The following is a 25,078-nucleotide window of genomic DNA, read 5'->3' on the forward strand; positions in this document are numbered from 1 at the left end:
TTGAGGGAGAAAGGTGCCCTTGTGGCATGTCGCCTTAGAGATGCTTTTGTCAAGTCTGATGCCGAACAAATTCTAAGTCCCACAGAAAAATATTTTGAAGCTGCATGTGCGCTCCATGCTTTGAGCCACAGGATCCTGCATATGGCCACAGTATTGTCCAAAGCTTCAGAGGAGCCTTTGGCAGATTCCAAGAAAGTAGAAGAAAGATATTTGCCAGCATGAGCAATCTGGTTGGTCAGATCTGCTAATTCTTTTGCCATGTTTGAGCTGTTTCGACCAGTAAACTGCCCTGATGACTCAGACGGCTGAAAAGGCTGGGTGGAGAGCTCAACCTGCCACATCAAAGGCAGATTCAATGCACCTGTCTGTAGCTTCCTTAATGGAAGCTGCATCTACTTTTTTGGAATTGGAATGTGTTTAAGATTGAGAACTTCTTACTATAAAATTAGCTCTGGAAGAATGGCATCATCTCCTAGAGGGCCAGCGTTTCCGGTATGTATCTATACAAATCATAGAGAACTCATGTACCTCCAGTCTGTCTAGCACCTTAACCTACGACAAGCCCATCGGTCATTATACTTAACAAGGTTTAACTTCATTTAAGTTTGCAGTCAGCAGACAAAAATATTAAAGCAGATGCCTTACCAAGACTTTTTGAGGTCACTGATGCCCACCTAGAGCCACAATTCTTCATCAAGCCTAATAATCATGTAAGCTCTAATGCTTTACACCTGCATGACATTCCGACCAGGAAGACATTTGTTTCCACCAAAGACCCAAGCTTTTCACTTTGGTTATTGTATCAAGTTTACTGGTCATTCTGAGGTATGCAGAAGTTACATGGCTATGAAGAGTGGGCGACGAGCTCAACCTGCCAATTCAAAGGCAGATTTGGCCAGAGATTCGATGAGCAAGAGATTCATCTGTAGGTTTCTTAGAGGAAAACTATCACCAATGAACACCACCATAAACAAAGTTATAGTGTTGATCAGTGAGGTGACATGGAGCTAATGGTTGTAACATTTATATTGTGCTCATGCACAGCGGTCTGAAAAAAGTCAGATTTTCAGTTGTGCATGAACTTCACCTGTGGACACTATGAGAATGTCGGAATAAGGGAGTATAAAAAAATACATCGCCTGACTCCTTTCCACCTCACTAAACAGCACCATAAATTATTTTATGTTGCTGTTCGGTGGTGACAAGTTCCCTTTAATGGAGGCTGCGTTCACCAAAGGGAGCATAGTAGATTTAGAGAGATGGGACAATAAGGGGGCCACAGTAGGAGAGGATGACTTTGAAGTGAGGTCTTCGGTAAAGAGATAAAAGCTTATCCAAACATTTTGGTCTTTGAAACCCCTTGTTCGGGTGCTTTCATTCCCTGGCTAGGACTTCATCAAACTCAGAGTGGCTATTGAAGTATTTGGAAAAAAAACTTCTTGCAGAGTGCTGTATATCAATCTATTATCTGTAGAATATCCTGACGTCTCAAATAAGGCTCCCCTTGATCTTCAAGCAATGATTTGGGGTCAAGAGAGTCATATTCTGACTCTTGACCTATTTCCAGTGGCCAGAAGAAGTTGGTGATGATGGCTGGATTGGGTCTGATACAGCAAAACTCCCAACCTGGGAAGGAAGATTCCAAAAGCCAAAAGAGCTGCCACAGTAATAGATGTAGATGCGGGAGGGGAAGGCTTCACAGAAAAGTGGGAGAGAGAAAAAACGTCCCTGGAGGCTAAGGAGACAGCGATAGGGAACTCAGAGGCCAGAGCACCCAAAAAACAGGTAAGAGGGAGAGCCGGTTAGGGAGGGCCCATGGAGGGGTTGCACGGATAGAAAAAAGGTATCATACATATGTTTCCTGTGAACATGTAAGTTGCGCACCCTTTTCAGTCATCTTGGAAGCCAAGCACATCAATCTTTCTCCATCTTATAGAAGTGATTGGAGAGATGGTCACTGTCACGTCCGTGTGGCACACGAGCACCACCTTCAGCATGGATGCATGGTGACATTCACAACTACTGCAGTTGAAAATACTATGCACTGTAGAACAGTGCGCACCACAAGAGGAGTACGTGAAGCAGAATGTAAAGCCTGTGCGACACAAGAGTACTACGTTCAGCATGGCGTTAGATAACGTACCCACTGCTGGAAATAGAAGCACACCACGCTATGCTGAACAGTAGCACCACTCCAGGGAGAAGGAAGCCTGGGCCTAACCTAACAGGGGGGTGAAGGGTCCCTGCCTAGAAGCAGAGTCATCGTCTCGGTAAAGGCGGCCCCACTGTCTTCTTCCTGGGCTCTGATTGTCCCTACAGGAACCCCTGGATAGGTGAACCAACACAGCAAAGCAATACAGAAATAAAAACAGAAATGCAACAGAAAAGGAAACTGCAGCACTTATCTAAAAGTAACAATACACCCAGCACAGAGGAGCTCCACTCTACAACTACTCCTCTATGGAACGGAATCAGCAGCATTGAGCAAAGATGGGGGGTGAGAATATAAAGCTATTCCACACCTGACGACTGGCAGAGCAATTAGAGAACCACACCTCCACCCTTCTCCCAGGCATGACTAATCCAGCATTCATCCATGCAGCGTGGATAAATAGCACCCAGCAGTTTCTGCACATGGTGCATTAACCCTTGTCCTGCATAACAAGGCAACAGGTCTTGGTCTGCGTCGAGGCCACCATGCCACGATGCTGTTGCGACAGACAAGCTGTGACAGTACCTCCCCTCCTTACCAGGATTCCACTTATGAAAATTCCTGACTAAACAGTCTGTGTTGACCTCAGCCGCAGGAACCCAAGTCCTCTCCTCAGGACCATACCCCCGCCAATGCACCAGATGCTGCAGTGAGTTCCTGACTTGACGAGAGTCAATGATGCGGCTGACCTCGAACTACAGATTCCCATCAACCAACACTGGTGGAAGGGGTGATGACCCAAGTCCGGGATTCACCCCCTTTTTAAGTAACGACTTGTGGAACACATCGGTGATTTTTAGTGATCTGGGAATCTCCAATCTGAAGGCAACGGGGTAATGCTCTCAATGATCTTAAAAGGACCAATGAACCATGGACCCAGCTTAAAAGATGGTTGTTTAAGCTTGATGTTCCTTGTGGACAACCAGACCACGTCACCCACCTGAAAGCTAACCCCCTTTGACCAATTGTTATCCGCCACCCTCTTATAGCTTCTGACCGATCTTTGGAGATTTCTCTGTACATCCTCCCAAACTGCTTTGAGGCTGGACGAAAATTCACTCGCTTGCGGTACCTCTGACATGAATTTAGTAAAAGAGTCAAAACACGGATGGAACCCATAATTGCAAAAGAAAGGAGATGTTCCAGTAGACTCCAAAGATCTGTTGTTCAGAGCAAATTTTGTCAGAGGTAAGTACCCAGACCAGCGATCCTGATTCTCCGAAACAAAACATTGCAGATACTGCTCGAGACTCTGGTTACACCTCTCTGTCTGTCCATTTGTCTCAGGATGGTAAGCAGATAAAAAAGACAGTTGTTTGCCCAACTGGCCACACACAAAACGCCAGAACTCAGATACAAACTGCACCCCTCAATCAGAGACAATGTTAGATGGTACCCCGTGTAACCTAATAACATCAGCTATGAACAGCTTAGCCAATTTCTTAGCGTTAGGTAGGCCGGGCAGAGCCACAAAATGACACATCTTGCTGAAACGATTAACCACCACCCAGATAATTGTGTTTCCCTCGGAGGAAGGTAAATACGTGATAAAATCCATGGACAGATCAGGGTTTCTCTCCGGTACCGGTAGAGGCAACAACTTCCCGGAAGGGAGATGCCGAGGTGATTTGGCTCTAGCACAGACCTTGCATGCAGACACAAAACCGAAAACATCACGTCTGAAAGACGGCCACTAAAAAGCTTGACTTATTAACTTACAAATATTATTGATGCCAAGATGACCTGCCAGATCAGAGCTATGCATTTCTGAAAGTAACAAAATGTTTGTCTTTAAGCAAGCCAGCAGGGGCCAAATTGTGTGCCTTATGAATTTGCTCCTTAAGATCCAGGGACATCGCGGACACCACCACCCCCTCTGACAGAATGGATGCAGAGGGTTCATCAGAGACCACCAAAACAAAACTCCTAGAGACATCCGCCCTGATATTACAACTGCCAGGTCGGTATGTGACCACAAGGTCAAACCAAGCTAAAAACAACGACCACCGAGCTTGTCTAAGGCTGTCTTTTCGCTGATTCTAAATAAATGAAATTCTTGTGATCGGTGATAACTGTCACCTTATGTTGAGCTCCTTCCAGAAGATGTCGCCATTCCTCCAAAGCCTACTTAATGCATTGTCCTTAACGTCATAGTTCTGACTCCCGTGAGAAAAATGCACAAGGACAAAGATTCTTTAATTCGCCAGTGCTTTGAGACAGAACAGCCCCCACCCCGACCTCTGAAGCGTCCACCTCAACAACAAAAGGCTTGGATGAGTCTGGCTGTAAAAGAATGGGGCAGATACAAAATACCTCTTCAAAGTCTCAAATGCATGAATTGCTTTTGGCGACCATTCAGAAGTAAAAAACCCTTTTTTCGTCACATCGGTCAAAGGTTTGACCCTCTCCAAAAACCTGCGTATAAACTTATGATAGTCATTGGTGAATTGCAAGAGTCTTTAAAGGGCCTTCGAAATTCTTAGGTTGAACCCAGTACAGAACAGCTCGGACCTCCACCGGATCCATCTTAAATCCCTCTGGGGTTACAATATGCCCTAGAAAAGAAATCTCCTTTACTGCAAAAATACACTTCTCTCTCTTGGCAAATAGCTCGTTTTGCCAGAGAGCTTGCAACATCTGTCGAACGGGCAGAATATGACAATCATAATCGGGGGAAAAAATAAGAATGTCATCCAAATAAACCAACACAAAACGTCCAATGAACTTTTGAAGTAACTCATTTATGAAAGCCTGAAATACTGCAGGGGCATTGGTCAAACCAAAAGGCATCACAAGATTTTCAAAATGACCTTCAGGAGTATTGAAAGCTATCTTCCATTCATCCCCCTCTCTGACCTGTATCAAGTTGTATGCCTACCGCAAGTCCAGCTTAGAAAACCAGAGGGGACCCATTAACTCGCTAAACAAATCAGGAATGAGCGGTGACGGATAAGGGTTGCGCTTAGCGATCTTGTTGAGTTCCCTAAAATCCAGACATGGTCGCAGACCCCCCACCTTTCTTCTTAACAAAAAAGAAACCGGCAGCTACTGGTGAATTGGATGGGTGTATGTGTCTCTTTCTCAAACTGTCCGTGGTATACTCCTTGAGAGCTTGCCTCTCTAGACCTGACACATTATAAATGCGACTCTTCGGTAGCTTGCAACCTGGAATGAGGCAATCACCCCGCCTATGAGGTGGTAACTTTCTCGCTCCCTCCTTAGAAAAAACATAAGCAAAATCCTTGATGTACTCAGGTACCGCAGAAACACTGACTGACATGTAGTTCTGTCTACAAGAAGGATTACCCTGTACCATGTCTCCTTTTTCCTAGTCTACCACTGGCTTGTGCAACTTCAGCCATGGCAAACCCAACACTACCTGTGTAGAAAGTGATTCCATGACAAACAACATTATTTTCTCTGTATGGAATAACCCAATCTTAAGACAAACGTCTGAAACAAAAAAATTTTAAGCACTTCTAGGACAGTGGGCCGGAATCAATGGCTGACACAGGTATCGGGCAATCCAAGGGTCTTCTATCAAGTTTCAGCCGTTTGGCTACCTCATAATGAATTAAACTGACTCCAGCTCCACTATCCAAAAAGACTGTTACCGGGCAACTATGCCCACCAATACGGATCTCTCCTGGAAGGACCAACCTGGAGGATGATATCCAGGCAACTTGCGGACCCAACTGGAACTTCCTCTTCGCTTTTAGGCCAGCAAGTTCCTCAGACCGAGACCGTCGGAAAGAACAAACCTGTATGAAGTGCCCTTTACAGCCGCAGAAAAAACAGCGACCTCTGCCCCCGCTTCTCCTTTTTCCCTGTTCCACTAGATAAAGAGCCGAATTGCATGGGTTCATCAAGCTCCACGGGTTCTATGGACGAGGCAAAGGATAGCTCCCTTGTCCACTCTCTCAAACGCCGACCAATCCATATGGCTAGGGACATGGCCTTCTCAAGAGTTCTAGGTGCGGGATGTGAAACCATGAGATCTTTTATCTTACGCAAAGCAAAATTGACTCCGCCATGCGGGGTCATTCCACTGTAAATCATTAGACCAACGGCAAAACTCTGTGCAAAAGTCCTCAATAGGGGATTTTCCCTGACGTAGGCCTCTAATCTGACCCTCTGCATAGTTCAGGCCCAAAGACGAAAAAGCCTCAGAGGTGGGAGAGAATGAAAATGCCCAAGCCTTTGGATCTCCCTGCAACCTGGAGATTACCAGCCCTACCCTCTGAGACGCCTCACCAGAAGAAACAGGGCACAGTTTAAAGTACAATTTGCAAGATTCTTTGTCTAGAAAAAACTCCTGCCTTCTACCAGAAAAACGATCTGGTAGATCGAGCTTGATGTCTTTTAAAACCATACCGCCTAAGCGTTGTTGCTTAACTTCAGCAACCTCAATAGCTAGAGACTCTGGTGCACATCTCACGCCGTGTGAGGTCACTGTCCCATTAAAAATAATGAGTGATGTGTTTTGCGGAAAGTGAAAAGACAGGTCATGCCACGGTTCATGTTTGCGCGTTTTGTGAGTCTCACAACGCACCAAACTGATGCGAGATTCACGGCCATGTGAAACCGGCCTATGGAGAGTCCTTTTGATGTATGTCAAGGTACGCTCCCAAGTTTTGTCCGACTCCCTGGTTTACTGACCTTTGGCTATTCCCTAACTTTGCTCCTGACCCCGGCTCGTTTATCTGGCTACGCTTCTTTTTGCTGCATGCCCTCACCTCTGGCCTGTATTATCATACCGAACCTGTTCTCAATCAATTAACCTCTGGCTTTTTGCTTGTGCTAAGGTGTGCCGCTTGCCCTGACCTGGACCGTCTGACTACGCTCCTGTACACATGTTCAGGTACTGTGTATAGGTCTTATGCACTAGACCACTTCCTGAGTAGCAGCCTGGGGATCCCACAATGAAGCCCACATCCCGACTGGTGGGGTTAAATGGTGGAGACCCGGGTACCCTAGATGTCAACTCAGGATTCGTCCCAAAGCCAAACCAGTCTGTAGCTTAGTATATCCATTTCTGTTGATCCTCACAATTTGAATGGGCTGCTTTCCTCTTGTGAAAATTATGCACACGAGTAAAATGAGGAGGATGTGACATAATCACGCCAGTCTCAATATGTATTGTTATACTGTTTTTATGTATTTGTATATTATATTTGTAATATATTACCTGTAAATCTATGTTTGTACAATGTGATTGAGGATGAAGGCATTTTAAATAAAGACAAATATTAACCCCTTGCTTCACAATCATTGCTTTTACAAGGGTCCTTGTATTATAATGCTGACAGTATACCTGTTTGTCACCAATTCTCTGCATTTTTCTCCTAGGGAACCTAGAGCATTTAAAACTACAACTGACCACTGCTGCAGTTTCTTGGGCCTTTTCCACCATTTAGAACATGGCCACTGCATTTTTGCTTCAACTTTGTGCCTCACCACAATAGAGTCTTGCCTAACTATGATTCTGCAGCGGAGATACGCACCATTACATCTGTCACACAATCATGGACACACCGTTAAATAAATCATTTTTATTTCAATTAGGTAGAAATGCTGAACATACAAACATAAAAAAGTGTTATAAAAAAAAAGTTTTTTGCAGCTTACCAACTTATTAGAAAAATAAATCTGGTTCTCCGTCTTCTTACTGTCTATCAAACACTTTCATGATGTGAAAATGTGTCACACTTGATCAATCTGGTTATGAGGATTTTCTCAAGGAGTGCAGTCAAATCACACTTTTTCTGTAAATTAGCAAGAATCACAGCAACAAGCACAATCTGACTGCACGGTGTGAACGAACCATTACAGGATCTTTTATCATCCAGGTCAGGGTGTGATGGGTTGAGAAACTGATAACAAATTTTTAAATTCATTTAGATCAGTTGCTGGAGTTTTTTCTTTTGCTCACCCAGTCTTGCCCTGACAACAAATGAATAACAAGTGATGTGTATCCCAAAATGGCATAGCTCAGCCCGCAAAAAAAAGCCGAATTTACCGAATGTTTAAAAACCGATGGATCTCAGAATATGAAGACAGAAAGCAATTTTTTAAAGTAGTGAAACATAAAAACTATAAATTTGGCACTGTTGTAATTGTAGCGACCGGCAGCATGTCACATTTACCGCACCATGAAAGTCATAAAAACAAAAACCAAACAGCAATACCGCAATCACGATTTTTTCCATTTAAACCCATAAAAAAAACAAAACCATGTACATTATATGATACTTTAAGTAGTACCACTCAAAATTACAACTTGTCCCGCAACCCTTAGAATGTCAATGGAAAAATACAAATATCATGGCTCTTGAAAGGCAGAGATGAAAAAAAAAACGAAAATAACAACCTGAACAATGGCTGGTCCTTAAGGGGTTAAGTAACTACAGGCACAGAGAATAGTGATGAATTGATACCCTAAGTATAATGAAATAGTCTATAAACGTTTCAATATCCAAAGAATAACAACCATTTCCTGAAACTGTAATACCCCTTTGAGTTGCAGATTAGAGTATGTATACACATGGTCCATACACACATTTATTGAGGTGTATGCATCTATTTTTATATGGTAGGGCGCCTTCAGAAGCTCAGTGCACTTAGCTCCGCCTTGTCCAGCCCCCTCCCATTGCAAATAGTGGCGAGGGGCAGAGAGGGGGCGGGAGCTCAGTGCACTGCTGCCGGCTCTTCCAGCCTCCTCCCCCTGCAGAGAGGGACGCCGTATATCGGCACCCGGCCGATATACGGTTGTCTGAAAGCGCCCTTAAATCGATAAAAGGGGGCAAATATATAAATGCACATTACTTGACCTACAGACCTGTAGCGAAAGAGCGCATAAAATGATGTTCTGCTACCATTTCTATGGCTGTGAAACAAATTTCGAAATCTAACATTTCATAGTTAAATCTCATTCTCTGTTACCAGGACAGAACTGCCTAAATATCTGGAATGTTAGGCTGAACTACTAACAAAGTAAAGGTAGCCTCTCCTCACCCCCAATACACATAAACACGGTAGCTGCACCGCTCTGCTCTGGAGTCCTTGCAAAAAGACCCTCTTCAGCTGCATTAACGATTCTCATGTCTTCTAGACTGCGTTCCCACATACAGATACCAGCAGCTAAGACTCCGCCGATAGGTTCGGCAAGATCGTGCGGCTATTGGCAGCCATGACCGAGTGGAGTCCCAGCCGCAAACCGATATCTGTACGTGTTAACACAGCCCTATAGTAAAAACTTTTTACTAGGTTTGATTAGAAAAACGCAAAACGTTCTACTCTGTCAAATGTAAAATCTATTGGATTACATTGTAGCTTTATATAACAACCTGTACCTCTAGCTTTATAGAAAATACCGTATTTTTTGACTTTTTAACCCAGGAAAATCTTTTCCAGAGTTGGGGGGGGGGGGGGGGGGGGGTCGTCTTATACGCCGGGAATACACTGTAGAAAAAAAAAAACAATTCTCACCTCCCGCTGCTGCAGGCTGTCGCTCCCTCCTCCACGCCGACAGAGCATTGCTTTCTGAATGTGGAGCTTGAATGCCCCGCCTCCAGAAAGCTAATGCTCTGATTGGCTAACTTAGCACAGCGTCAGCCAATGAAAGCCGGCGCTGGGTTAACCAATCACAGCCATTCAATGACATCACAGCCTGCAGCAGGGAGGCGAGTATTGATTTTTTTTCTACAGCATATTCCCGGGGTATAAGTCGACAGTTGGGGGTCATCTTATATGCCTGAAAATACGGTACTTTTGGAGTTTTTTTTTTTCTTTCAGTTTTGCTCTCTCTAGTTAAGTTGTCAAAGAGCTCTTTCTGTTCATGCAGTGCCTGCAAGGGTATGTGCACAATTGGCAACCCATCCTAACTTTACAAAATTAGAGCTGTGACTGGTTGTTATGGGCAATAACAGAAGTTTTTCTTTTAGAATTCATCTTCGTCTACTTTGTATGTATGATAGAGTATTTGATGGATGATATTTAGTAAAGTAAATGGAATATAAAAACAGAAAAGACTAAAGCCAGCAGAGGAATTCCACATTTTGTCATCCACGAATGAGAGTATTAAAAACGGCTGCTTTAGATCAATTTTGGAAGCGTGTCGCTCTATAGATATTGATGTCATTTTCTACATCTCTCTTAACAATCTCTATATCAAAATACTGAGGCAAGATGTTCTGGAAGAAGTCGGTGGTGCCGTGCTCCTTTCTCATTTTGGAAGACAGTAATATGGTTGTCCGAGGGCCGCAGAGATGCAGCAGTGTCTGGATCAGAAGCTCGTAGGTTTCCTTCAGGTATACAATGTCAGCTCCTAAGACAAAGTCATAGTCTTGAGGAAAGTGCACTTGGTCAATTCCCCATGACAATGCACAGACTCGAGGAACGGGATCCAAGGGAACATTGACTGATACATTTTTCCTAATCTGTGGAAGCGCATGTGGAAGATCTGTCACGGTTACGTGGCCACCTTTAGGAACACATAGAAAAAGAAAGAAGTCATATTGTATCCTGTTACTTTCCTAAAATTAAATTACAATTTAAATCAACCTTCACCCACAATCGTTGGGCTCTGCTCACACTGGTACCATGGCTTCCGGTTCTAACAGGAGGCGTGACACTGTTCCCAATCTGTTGCAAAAGGAGCCTAACAGACCCTGTAGTTTTGTCAGGCCTGATGAACAATTCAGCTTCATAGCTGCATACCAGGCACAGCGCCGTTCACTGCATAGTGGCGGTGCCTGGTATTGCAGCTTAGTCTCATTCACGGGACTGAGTTCTCAGGCTATGTGAAATTGAACATGATGTCACTGAGCTGAGAAGAAGCCTTGACGTACACCCGAGCATCATGGCCTCTTCAAAAAGCTGATCAGCAGGGGTCCTGAGAGACAGATTCCCTTCCACTGATCCGATATGGATGACCTATCCAGAGGGTCATCTATCCAACAATATTTAATTCTCAGAAAACACCTTTAAATTTACATTGTGGTATTCACTAACATTTTAGTATCATCCACAAGAAAATTGGTACTACAGACAATGTTTAAAAGACATCTCCTCTATATACATATCCATCTCCTTCTATATACTGATATCTTGTAATATTTATTTTGCTGGCACTTAATAACATCGGTCGAAAAAAAAAAAAATCAGTGTCTTCTGGTTATTATTATGTCAGCTGTTTACTACGCCAGTCTAATCATCAAACCCATTATTGCAGACACCCTAGTAAAACTAGTGACACTGTCTGCCAGATCCCTGACCTAATCCAACCTCTACAAATCATTCCTTATTGGCACATCGGGCATGATAAAACAACAACAACAAGCAAGAAAGGGAAAAAATAAATAGCATCTGCCAAAATTCTCCTGTAGGGAACAGCAAAGTGCTCTTGCGACCAAAGCGTGATGAATAACATGGAGCGAGTCAAACAAACTTCGAGTATGATAAAAACTCCCCGTTCTATTGATACTTGGTTACATAAAGGCACGCTACTGCGGAGAAATGCATATATACGCACTTCTTAACATTTCTTTATATCACTTCAATCCTCCAGTGTTCACTACTTTGAGTAACAACACAGGAGAGAATGTTCAATAAACCAGATGGATAATGGTAATGGTTTCATTACTTGTACCAAACAAGAATAGGCCCGCTTGGGCTTTTAAAAAGGGAATGAGAATTGTAAAGACGGTTGTACCTTCAGCTAAGTGCCACTTAAGATTCTCATCTGCCCACCAACGGGTTCTAAAGAAGAGAGTCAGCTCTCAGGCTCATTATATCTGAACTAGTTGTACCACAGCGGTGCTGCCACACTGCAGAGCATTGCCAGGATGTGGGCTGCAATCTCAGGCTTTTAGTTTTTTACTTTAACCCCTTAATGACATGTTTTTTTCCCCCCACTTTCGGTTTCTCCTCCTTAGGCTTCATTCCCACAAGCATATATTGACTGCCCTTTTTTTTTTATGGCCGGCCGATATACGCTACCATCTGGGGCATAAAAGCTCATGAACGGGCGCACAAATCTAACGTTTGTGCACCCGTTCACACGACATGGTCCCCGACGCATATACGCCGAGGCTGCCTTGCCGTTGAGCCTTCCCTCCCCCCCCCCTCTGGCTGATTGCAATGGGAGGGGCGGAGCAAAGCATCACCCCGCCTCCTCCCATTGCTGGCTGCAAACAAGGGGCGGGAGCTTAGCTCCAACCCCATCCCACCCTCTCCCATTGGAATTAGCGGGAGGGGTGGAAAGAAGAGGGAAGGAGTTTAGCAGTCATGCTTCTAAACTCCCTCCCACCTCCCTTCTCCCACCTCTGTCCTTGGCTCCCACAGGAATCAATGCAGCAGCCAACGAATTCCGGCCCAAAAGATAGCTCCAGGACTATCTTATGCGCCCGACTTAAAAACGCCCGGAGCTATATTGGCCAGCTGGGCGCTTTTACATCGTGGGAATACGGCCATGTGATCTGATGCATTGGAATCCAATGCATCAGATCACAGCGTATGTCAGCCGACCGTGAAAATGGCAGGCCGATATACTCTCATGGGAAAGAGGCCTTATTCTCAAAAAATTGAAAACTCTTATTTTTCCATCGACATAGCAGTTTGAGGGCTTGTTTTTTGCAGAATGAGTTGTAGTTTTCAAATGGTACTATTTAATGTACGTTAAAATTTCCAAAGCTGCTTTCACATGGGCAGGAAAGCCGCGCGAGATTTGTGGGTTGTAAGACGTGCGAATATGAATCACATTCTTTTGAATGAGGTCATATACATGAGCAGTATGTTCTATATTTGGGTGTTCCTTCGGATTGCATTGCCCGTTGTTTTCAATGGGCCCGGCGAAAAGCATTGCACGCCATGCGAGATGCACAAGAGTGTGATCAACGGATCCTCCTCTGACACAGAAACGCCTGGCATGCGTGGAGATTTCCCAAGCGCGATATCTCCCTTGCACGTGTAAAATCACTCAGTGGAGTGAAATTGAAAAAAAAAAAAAAAAAGACACAGTTTCACCATTTGCAGCAAAACGGACAGGATATCTTTATTCTGTGGGGCGGTACGATTACAACAATACCTAATATATTTATTTTCTTTGCTATACTACTTTTAAAAAGTTGCAAAATGGATTTTTTTAAAAAGCCATCCAAATAAGTTAAGACAATAAAACCAGCGCTACTTACCCCCCCTAAGCCCTGGTAATCCAGCGCTGCAGCCCTGTGGTCCGTCTGGTCACCATTTGAGGCCGCAGCAGTTGGGCACCATTATCCTGGTATTATGGCTTCCAGCCTCTGAATGGATATGCCAGGAGAAGCACACCAGACCACTCTGACCTCTGATTGGCTACAGCAATCTCATGGTGTCTATTCCACAACAAAGACTGGGCGGTCAGCGGGCCTGCAGCGCTGTATTGCCAGGGCTGAGGATGGGTAAGTACTAGAGATGAGCGAGCGTACTTGGAAAAGCACTACTCGCTCAAGTAATTTGCTTTATCCGAGTATCGCTGTGCTTTGGTCTGAAGATTCGGGTGCCGCTGCGGCTGACAGGTGAGTCGCAGGGGGGAGCAGGGGAGAGCAGGCGGGAGAGAGGGAGAGAAAGATCTCCCCTCCGTTCCTCCCCGCTCTCCCCTGCAGCTCCCCGCTCCGTGCCGGCACCCGAATCTTCAGGGACGAGCACAGCGATACTCGGATAAAGCAAATTACTCGAGCGAGTAGTGCTTTTCCGAGTACGCTCGCTCATCTCTAGTAAGTACCACTTCTTTTACTATTTTAGCTGATTCCCTTTAAATGTTAGATAATATATTTAGAGTATACAAGCCAGGTGTTAATGTGTGGTTATCCCGTAACTTACCAAGTAATGATACCAGTATGCCCACGATGCCAGTCCCAGCGCCCAGCTCAATCACTTTTTTTCCTTTGAAATTCAGCTTCTGTTCTTCAAAGTAGGTGCACAGATATAGCGCCTGAAAGAGAATCGGAGAAATGTGATTAACGCACCCAACGCGGCATAAGACTCAACCTTTCTGCATCATTAGGGTGCCTGCGCACAGGGAAGAATATTCTATAGGATGCTGTGGAATATTCCGCTGTGCAGAAAAATCTTCACTCCTAACATGCAGCTTCTGATGCGGAATTCAGAATGGCAACATTTTGCTGTCAGTTATGTGTCAAAATCAGCCAGGATCCTACTGCACACTGATGAGGGGCAAAACCCCGAAACAGCTGTCTGTGTATGGATTCTGTCTTGGTTTTCAATTCCCAATCATTGCTCTACAGACCTGTATAAAGGGAGAAAGGGGGGGGAAGGAAGGAAGGAATACCTGCAGAGGTCTTGTTCCATCTTCCTTATTTGCAATCAACATTTAGACCTGCGGATTTTGGTGTGAATTTACAGTCCTGTGTGAAGGCATCCTTACAGTACGTTCACACATAGTGGAAACGGTGCAGATTTTTCTATTATTAAGATTGAGGTTACTAGTAAAGGTCGTGCTTTGGAAGCTTGTGTTTGTGGTGATGCTTCTTTTGTCATTGCCATAACCAGGGTGATCTGTATAGGAGTATGGCTGGCTAGGACGGGCCAAACCGCATCCTGTGTATCTTGCTAAATGCAATAAAATACTTCATTAAAGGGGGTTCTGTCTGCAGGCACCACTAAATGACAGAAGTATCGCCCATTGTGTTTTAGCCTCAAGATAGGTCATCAATAGTTGATCGGCTAGAGTTCTCCCACTTGGGCCCCAGTCGATCAAGCACCCGCTGTCAGCAACGCTACACACTGGTACGGATGATGCGCCATCTCCTGTGTAGTGGCCGATACTTGTAACTACAGGCTGGGGTCTCATGAACATCAATGGGAGATGCACCTGCAGTTACAAGCGATGGCCACTACGCAGGGGTTGGAGCATCAGATTCTGCTCTGTATGTAGCAGCACTGACAGCAGGCACCCAATTAGCTGCCCTTAGCTGATCAATTACTAATGAGCTATCCTGAAAAAAAATGAACCCAAAATCTGTGCAGAGATTGACACCCAGTGTGGAATTGAAATCATTTCAATTAGCCGCAGAGAATTAGCGGTGCGGATTCCACCTTTTCTAATAAGTGGGTGAATTAAGAACCAAGATCTCCACTAAATGGCGCGGATTTTGATCAGATCTGCAACATAACGTCCTCTTTGTAGCAAATTACGCCCTGCGGGGACACAATCTAAGGCTGCTCAGTTCCTGCTCCTGGCTCTTCCATCCCCCCCGCAGATGAGGACACCGTATATCGGCTGGGCGTGAAAACCTAGCCGATATACGGTCATGAAACTCGCGCGAGATTTGTGCAAGAACCTAATTCTTTTGAATGGAGTGCGGGGGAAAGAAATAAATAAATCACTACATGCCCTATCTTTTCGTGTTCCTCGGAACACGTCGCCCATTGTTTTCAATGGGGCAGTAAAAACACGTCACACGGCATTCGATGTCAACGGAGTGCGATGTGAGGTTTCCTACTGAAAACAATGGGAAACACTCGCCGATCCTCTAATGCGGCTGAAAGTCGGGCTGGAGGATCGCTGATCCATAGAAGCGATGGGAGGCGTTTATGACCAAAAAATACCTCGCATGGCCGTGAAAAGCACGTTGGGGAGTGCGATATCAGGCCGGATTTCTCAGCCCGAGATTATGCTCACCCGTGCGGAGATAACCTTAGTTTAGCCACACACGGGCGAATGTGATATCGCGCTCGCCATCCATGTGAAAGCCCCGTAGATGTGAGGCATTTTCATGTAAAAACAGCCTTGCATCACTTCGGGATATTCCCAGAATCCACTGTCTGTAGCGAGGAGCAGCTGGCATAGGGTGGCAGCCGACAGCACACCCTTCTAGGGACTGCTGTAGGTGACGTCCTGTTACCATAGCAACCAGCCGGGCTCTCTGCGATTACATCGTGAGAGCCCGATGACGCACTCTACATAGAACACGGCACGGAAAGGGTTAACAGCAGGGGGCGCATCTCCGCTGCGTGCGTACACGGTCATACACAATACATTACGTGGCTGTACGCAAGGCCAAGGACGGGCTCACAGCTGGCATCCTGCCTGTGGAATCCGACCCGCTGGTGTGAGCCCAACGTAAGGTTATTTTCGATCGGCCATTGCGCCCTAACCGCGCCTGTAGTGAACCGTCCTGCGCTGCTTCCTAGTCCGCAAATCATTACAACGGGTTTTTTATAAAAACCGATTTGCAGCAAACATTGACTTTTTTCTTTGGCTTGAAAGATCCAATCAGCGATAATCTAACAAACTAATGATGATCATTTGGTCGCAGCACGCGTTTACACCTAACGATTATCGCGCAGACCAGTCGATCGAACGATTAGCGCGCAGACCGCTCGCTCGATTAGCGCGCAGACCGCTCGCTCGATTAGCGCGCAGACCGCTCGCTCGATTAGCGCGCAGACCGCTCGCTCGATTAGCGCGCAGACCGCTCGCTCGATTAGCGCGCAGACCGCTCGCTCGATTAGCGCGCAGACCCCTCGCTCGATTAGCGCGCAGACCGCTCGAACGATCAGCGCGCAGACCGCTCGAACGATCAGCGCGCAGACCGCTCGAACGATCAGCGCGCAGACCGCTCGAACGATCAGCGCGCAGACCGCTCGCTCGAACGATCAGCGCGCAGACCGCTCGAACGATCAGCGCGCAGACCGCTCGCTCGAACGATCAGCGCGCAGACCGCTCGAACGATCAGCGCGCAGACCGCTCGAACGATCAGCGCGCAGACCGCTCGAACGATCAGCGCGCAGACCGCTCGAACGATCAGCGCGCAGACCGCTCGCTCGATTAGCGCGCAGACCGCTCGCTCGATTAGCGCGCAGACCGCTCGCTCGAACGATTAGCGCGCAGACCGCTCGCTCGAACGATTAGCGCGCAGACCACTCGCTCGAACGATTAGCGCGCAGACCACTCGCTCGAACGATTAGCGCGCAGACCACTCGCTCGAACGATTAGCGCGCAGACCACTCGCTCGAACGATTAGCGCGCAGACCACTCGCTCGAACGATTAGCGCGCAGACCACTCGCTCGAACGATTAGCGCGCAGACCGCTCGCTCGAACGATTAGCGCGCAGACCACTCGCTCGAACGATTAGCGCGCAGACCACTCGCTCGAACGATTAGCGCGCAGACCACTCGCTCGAACGATTAGCGCGCAGACCAGTCGATCGAACGATTATCGCGCAGACCAGTCGATCGAACGATTATCGCGCAGACCACTCGCTCGAACGATTAGCGCGCAGACCGCTCGCTCGAACGATTAGCGCGCAGACCGCTCGCTCGAACGATTAGCGCGCAGACCGCTCGCTCGAACGATTAGCGCGCAGACCGCTCGCTCGAACGATTAGCGCGCAGACCGCTCGCTCGAACGATTAGCGCGCAGACCAGTCGATCGAACGATTATCGCGCAGACCAGTCGATCGAACGATTATCGCGCAGACCACTCGCTCGAACGATTAGCGCGCAGACCGCTCGCTCGAACGATTAGCGCGCAGACCGCTCGCTCGAACGATTAGCGCGCAGACCGCTCGCTCGAACGATTAGCGCGCAGACCACTCGCTCGAACGATTAGCGCGCAGACCACTCGCTCGAACGATTAGCGCGCAGACCACTCGCTCGAACGATTAGCGCGCAGACCACTCGCTCGAACGATTAGCGCGCAGACCACTCGCTCGAACGATTAGCGCGCAGACCACTCGCTCGAACGATTAGCGCGCAGACCACTCGCTCGAACGATTAGCGCGCAGACCACTCGCTCGAACGATTAGCGCGCAGACCACTCGCTCGAACGATTAGCGCGCAGACCACTCGCTCGAACGATTAGCGCGCAGACCAGTCGATCGAACGATTATCGCGCAGACCACTTGCTCGAACGATTAGCGCGCAGACCACTCGCTCGAACGATTATTTGTATTATTGTGCAGTGTAAAACCTTGCTGCGGGAATCCGCGACCGCACTGCAGCTCCGCAGCAAAGACCGCCCATAGCATGCTATGGGAAATCGATTCTTCCTGCACGCTTGCGGAAACACACTAAGGTTTCTGCAATGGAGAGAAAAAAAATAAAAATAAATAAAAATCGCAGCATGCTCCATTTTTGTGCGGACGGCTTCCATTGAGGCCGTGGATTCTGCGTCATCGCTAGGTGATGACACGTGAAACGAAAGCGTTTATAAAAGAATCTGTACTGCGCATGCCAACGGCTCGCCGTGCGGGCCATCCACGGTACAGATGAAACCGTAAGTCAGCGCGGACGCCGCTGCTCCCAGGTGGCAGGCCTTGAGGGACCTTTCATACGGGATGGAAGTGTTCTTGACTTCCGCACCGAAATCGGATTTGCTACCTGCGGATTTTGGGGCGGAACTGATTTTCAATTCCGCACGTTAGCGGTGCAGATTTTAGTTCTGAGTATTCTGTCCAGTGTGAACGGTCCTGAAAGGGGTTTTCCAGGCAGAAATACACAATGTAGGTCATCGATGGCTGCGGTCCGCTGTAGGGACCGATCAGCTGATTGGGCACCTGCAGTCAGTGCCTCTATACACGGGGTCGGAGCCAAAGCTACTGCTCCGTCCCTATGTAGTGGTCAGCGCTTGCAATTGCAGGCTGGGGTCCCAGTGGGAGCTACAACTGCAATCACAAGCGCTGACCCCTACACAGGGGACAGCGCAGTAGCTTTTGCTCCGACCTCATTTATAGCTGCACGGACTGCGGGCGCCCAGTCAGCTGATCGGTCCCTAGCAGCCGATGTTGGCAGATCAGACCGTGGGTGGGCTGGATCTGGAGCGCTAGCAACAGTATACCCCTTTAAGAAGGCTTGGTTTGAGGCACTGCCTAGGAGAGCTGTGTGAATGCCATGTCTGCCAGGGATGGCCCTGGTGCAGCCGCGTACACACAAGTCCCAGCTTGCGCCAGCTGTGCAGTCACGTGGCTCTGCGCCCAGCTCTCCCATGTGCTCAGTGTCTCCCCCTGCTTGTACTCACCGCCTCCCACACGGGCGCCGCTACCCCGAGGTTGGCGCCAAAATGCTGCGTTATGTGCAGCTGGCGGCCGCAGAAGCTGTAGCCGCTCTCCTCCGTGTACGTGTCCGAGAAGAGCGAGCCCACCTCCCGCGGCAGCTCGTCCGCCAGGCCGCCCAGCTCCTCGCACTGCATGGCTGCCGCCGGCGGTGACACGTAGCACGGAGCGCACTGCCGGCTTCCTGCTCCTCCGCCGTCCTCCCCAGCCCCAGTGGCAGGCACTCCCCCATCACCCCCCGTGCCGCGAGCAGCCATGTACCATCATCTAATATGTAGAGGGGTCTAATAACCCAGCAGACAGGGCGTGTTATGTCATTTTAGTTGTTGCAGTTAGCCCTAATTAATTAATTAATTATTTGTGGCCCCATTTTGGCGCCGTATCCTTTGTGGCCCCATTTTGGCGCCGTGTCCTTTGTGGCCCCATTTTGGCGCCGTGTCCTTTGTGGCCCCATTTTGGCGCCGTGTCCTTTGTGGCCCCATTTTGGCGCCGTGTCCTTTGTGGCCCCATTTTGGCGCCGTGTCCTTTGTGGCCCCATTTTGGCGCCGTGTCCTTTGTGGCCCCATTTTGGCGCCGTGTCCTTTGTGGCCCCATTTTGGCGCCGTGTCCTTTGTGGCCCCATTTTGGCGCCGTGTCCTTTGTGGCCCCATTTTGGCGCCGTGTCCTTCGTGGCCTTATTTTGGCGCCGTGTCCTTTGTGGCCCTATTTTGGCGCCGTGTCCTTTGTGGCCCTATTTTGGCGCCGTGTCCTGTGCGCCGTGGCACCTTCAGTCATGTTCCGTATACGAGTCACGCGGCCGAGAACATCGCCCACGGATCCTGCATGAATGGGAATGGGGTTATATACATTGTAGGAAAAGCCCTTGGCACGTCTTTGGGGGTTCCCTTGGCACGTCCTTGGGGGTTCCCTTGGCACGTCCTTGGGGGTTCCCTCGGAACGCCTCGCCCATTGCGTCGAACAAGGCCGGAGGGGCACGCCGATGCGATGGGAAACACTTGCCGATCGCTACTTCGCTGAAGCGATGCGTTTTTGACACAAATGCCTCGCATCCGCAGGGACATCGCACATTTCCAAGCGCTCTATCGGGCTGGGTTTCAGGGCCCAATGCCACGCTTGCCCATGTGACGTTAGCATAAGTCCGGTTTCACGCGGGCGATGAAATGGCACGATTTTCTAGCGATGCAACAGTGCTGTATGATAAGCCCTGCTTTCCTAGGAATTCTTTCACATTCGCAATGTTTTCACTGATGCGATGTTGCAAGGAAAAAAAATTGCGCCACGCTCTATACAGCCATGTTTTGCGTTTTTTTTGGGGGGGGGGGGGTGCCCATGTTTTCTTATGGAGCTTTATTTGTATTGCATCACATTGCACGCAATCGCGGCTGTCATGCAATGTGATGGATGTGACTTTAACATTAGAAAGCCCTAGCCTAATTTTTCGGTATCTTTTTTGTGGGGGGGGGGGGGGGGGCTTGAAATATAAGCCCTACCCTGATAATAACCCCTAGCCGCATTACATAAAAAAACACGGAACAATATACCTAACATCGCGGTCCGTGCCATTCTGCACTCAGGCACACTTGCAGTCCTAAGCACATCACTTCCTGGCTGCCGGGTTCATAAACCCCGCCTCCAGGATGTGATGGCTCTGATTGGTTCTTGAGCGCCACAGCTCCACCAATCAATGCCACAATTTGATCTCCATTTTTTTTATTTTATATTAGTTGGCGAGGGCATGTTTTTGCAGGTGAGCTATAGTTTTTAATAGCACCAATATGGGGTACATACGATATATTATCTCGTTTTGATTTTTTTGAGCGGCAGGGTGACAATAACTTGCAATTCTGGCATTGCGCTTTTTTTCTTACAGGGTTCACGGGCGTGATAAATAATGTGATGTTGTAATATTTTGGATTTTCACGGGTTCATCTGCACCAGTTACATTGATTTTTTTTATTCTGTTTTTTTTTTACGTGAAAACTGTGAGGCCTCAGTCAGACGGGCGTCTTTTCGTGCGATTTGCGCATGCGTCTGGCGATTTTATAAAACCATTGCTTTGCAATGGCATCGGACACATGAGCGCTTTTTATGCGCTCGTCCGATAAATTATAGAACAGTAATCGCAGATCGCACCTATCTGCGATCTGCGATTCCTGTTCTCTTCTGTATATGCGCTCAATGGGGCCGGCGGCAGCAGCGCCGACCCCATTGAGAACATATAGAAGACAAATCATTCTTCTCTGCCACAGCTGTAACAGCTGTGACAGAGAAGAACGATGTTTGCCCATTGAATTCAATGGAGCCGGCAATACAGCCGGCTCCATTGAAAGCAATGGGCTGCTGGCGAGCGCACGCATTGCGCTGAGCCAATCAGAGGCAGCACTCAGCTGTCATTCATGAATGGGTGTGAGTGAGAGCTGCCTCTGATTGGTGAGGCTGTGACCAATCAGAGGCAGCTCATTCAGCAGGCGGGGATTTTAAATCCCCAGCTGCTGAATACTACTCAGAGCAGTTCAGGAGAACTGCCGGCAGGCCGCGGCTGAACTCCGGCTGCCGGGACAAGTTGAGTATATTTTTTTATTTTTACACATTTCTGGATGAATTTCAGGGAAGGGCTTATGTTTTTAAGCCCTTCCCGAAAATTCATCCTGAGATCTCCCGCAGCCCATTGCTTTCAATGGACCCGGCTGTATTGCCGGCTCCATTGAATTCAATGCGCTGGACAGCGCTGCACTGCTCCAGCCCGTTTCTAATGAAACGCGGCTAGGAGCAGATTTTTCGGCCCCAGTCACGCGATTTGCGGATGCGCATCCATCATGCGATCCGCAAATCGCGGGAAAAACCGCCCGTGTGACCGAGGCCTAAAAAGATTTTAACTTTTAATATTTTTTTTTCTAATACTTACAATTTTTTAAATTGAACTTTATAACTTTTTTTAGCCCCTTTAGGGGATTTGAACTTGCAATTGTCTGATTGCTTATAAAATATACTGGAATACAGTATTGCAGTTTATTGTACTTTTACCAGCAGTGTGTCAAGCTCTACCGCAGGCAGGGCTTAATAGTCTGAAACCTGTGGCCAGCAGATTCGTATATACAGATTTGTCAAAAAGTTGTATGTACCCCAGAATGGTACAAATGCCAACGTCAACTTATCAAAGCATAAAAAAAATTTCTATAAAAAATGTTTTTATTTATGTGGAAAAGCAGTAAAATCTAAAAAACGCTATATAAATTTGGTATCACCATAATTTTACTGTCCCACAGAATTAGGTCACGTATACAGCATGGTAAATGGCATGCAAAACGTACCCAAAAATTGTAAGAGTTGCAACATTTTTACAACTTAACTCCGCTAACATACAGTAAAGGTCCCCTGTCCACGGATGTGATTTCGCTGGCTATGGAAAGCCCAGCCTCGTGTCCACGAGCAGAGAATCATTGCGCTACTCCGCTAGTGAACAGCAATTCACAGCATGCTGCGAATTGCCGCGATTCTCCGCGGTCAGCCTATCTGTCAGATAAGCTGACCGGTGGAGATTTGTCTGCCGGCTCCTGCTCCCGGGCGGCGGCTCCCGCGGATGCAACGCCCGTGGACAGGGGGCTAAAAAGTGATCGAAAAGTCATCTGTACACCAAAATTGTACCAATTAAAGCGTATGCTTGTTCCGTAAAAAAGAACCTTTCATATAGCTCTGTAATAAAACAAATGAATTGAATTGAACACCCACGGATGTGATTTAATTTGATTTGCAGATCTTCCCGCCCAGCCGCCCCCGCAGCATGCGCGGATCACGCGCGGATTGGCTCCATTTAACTCATTGCTTATGATCTCCCGCAAGCAATATAAAATCAAATTAACAGTGACCCGCAGTACATCCGCCGCGGAAATCCACGGCAGAAATCCACGCAGATCGTATTTTTCTAGTGAACAGAGGCCTAATCCAACTGAAAAACAGCAGATAGTTGTAAACAATTTAACTAAAACATTTCCAAAAGTTATAGTTGTGTGAGGGCTCATGCCCACGGCCGGGTCGGATTCCGCCTGTGAAATTTCGCAGCTGAATCAGACCTAGCGCCCCCCAGAAACCCTATACTCGCCTCTCCGGATCCGCCGCGAGTGTCTCGCTCGGCACGCATGCACAGTGCAGCGCATGATGCGCCGGCACTGAGCGGTGACACGGATTCTTGCGGAACTTCCACAGCGGTAATCTGTCCGTGGCCATTAGCCCTTATTATGGCTAGGAATAGTTGAGGATTTCCAGTTAACTACTATGGCCCATTTGGCTGCTGATTAGATATGTGCTACGACACCACAATGCTTTTTTGGTAACCTATTATGTTTGCATGCAGACCAGTGAGAGAGTTGAATCCTGATAATTCATAAGCCTTTTAACTCTGTTACAGTGAGCTTGGGCTATGGGACAGAACCACAGAATATGTGTAAGGGACCCAGTATTCCCACAACTGCAGAAGCATTGACTTGAGTGAGAGGGAAACATTTTAGGAAGCCTCTCTGATGTAAAATACCATCAGGTACAGGAGGTCTCTTTGATATTGTTAAATCTAGAAATTATGCTAGTATTATCAAAGACCTGCAGCCAAATCCCGCTCTTGGAATGGGGCCCAGTTAATTTTCCTTGCATGTAAGGTAAGGCTGGTAAAGTGCGAGTATCGGAGCTGGTAATATAAATCTGAGGTTGCCCTCTTTCCCAAAGACGCACGTTTTGTCCCGTAGTGACTGATTTGGAGGGATTAACCTCTAGCCCAGATGAGACCAAAATCCGTGTGGATTTGCATAATATGTGGCAGAGAGGCCTACAAACAAATAAGAGCAAATTGTCAGCATAAATGCTACATTTAAATTCATGAACATCCATCTATATCCATGAACTGATATGATGTTAGAGCATTCAGCTGGGATCTGTTGTTCTACATGTTTTCCCAGCAGCTCAGCTTCACAGGTAGGGTTGATAGAGCTGGCTGGGTGTTGATTGCTTCAGCCAACGAATCCCCTGGGTCTGCTGCTCATATATACCAGCTCCTCGGCTGTGGTTTATTACTGTCCACGAGTATGTAGTCCATCTCTCAGTCTTGTGGATCTGAGTTTGCCTGTTTGGCAAGTGTGAAGTCTGTTTCTCAATGTCCGTTTTCTGTCTGAGTTGCTGAGTTCTGCAATGCCATCTGAGTTCTGTCGATGCCATCTGGGTTCTGTCTGAATTCCAGAGTTTGGTCATGTGGAACACGTAACATTTGAATACACAACTCTTGTGCTAGAGGCTTCATGGCAAAAGCAAAAATAAGTGGTGAGAGAGGGCAGCTCTGACAACTACCTCTTTTGATGTCAAAGGTGAGAGAGAACTGTCCAAGGAATTTAAACTTAGCCTGTCAAGAAAGGTTCAAGGCTTGTAGCTAAGAATGTACCTTCAAAACTAGTGATGAGCGAGCATACTCGCTAAGGGCAATTGCTCGATCGAGCATTGCCCTTAGCGAGTACCTGCCCGCTCAGGAGCAAAGATTCGGCTGCCGGCGGCGGGCAAGGAGCTGTGGGGGAGAGCGGGGAGATCTCTCGCTCCCGCCTGCTGACTGCCACAACTCACCTGTCACCCGCGCCGGCAGCTGAACCTTCTCTGCCAAGCGGGGAGATACTCGCTAAGGACAATGCTCGATCGAGTAATTGTCCTTAGCGAGTATGCTCGCTCATCTCTATTCAAAACCCATTTGCTATAAGACCAAATCTAAATATTCTGGATATCCAGGCTCAGAAAGATTAATTGTTGATGATTAGCAGTGGAGTGAGATAATATGTTGAC

General features: G+C 47.4%; 1 protein-coding gene across 1 annotated transcript; it reads right to left on the reverse strand.

Annotated features, from left to right (window-relative positions):
• Positions 1 to 7,749: 7,749 nt before the first annotated feature.
• On the reverse strand, positions 7,750 to 19,462 carry EEF1AKMT3 (EEF1A lysine methyltransferase 3). Its single transcript, XM_066584391.1, has 3 exons — positions 19,234 to 19,462; positions 14,072 to 14,183; positions 7,750 to 10,694 (listed from the first exon to the last, which is right to left on the reverse strand). Exons 1-3 carry the CDS (start codon positions 19,402 to 19,404, stop codon positions 10,312 to 10,314), a joined length of 666 nt encoding a protein of 221 aa, XP_066440488.1. The 5' UTR covers positions 19,405 to 19,462; the 3' UTR covers positions 7,750 to 10,311.
• Between the last annotated feature and the right edge of the window lie 5,616 nt (positions 19,463 to 25,078).

The sequence above is a fragment of the Eleutherodactylus coqui genome, chromosome 1 (assembly GCF_035609145.1).
Source record: "Eleutherodactylus coqui strain aEleCoq1 chromosome 1, aEleCoq1.hap1, whole genome shotgun sequence".
NCBI lineage: Eukaryota > Metazoa > Chordata > Amphibia > Anura > Eleutherodactylidae > Eleutherodactylus > Eleutherodactylus coqui.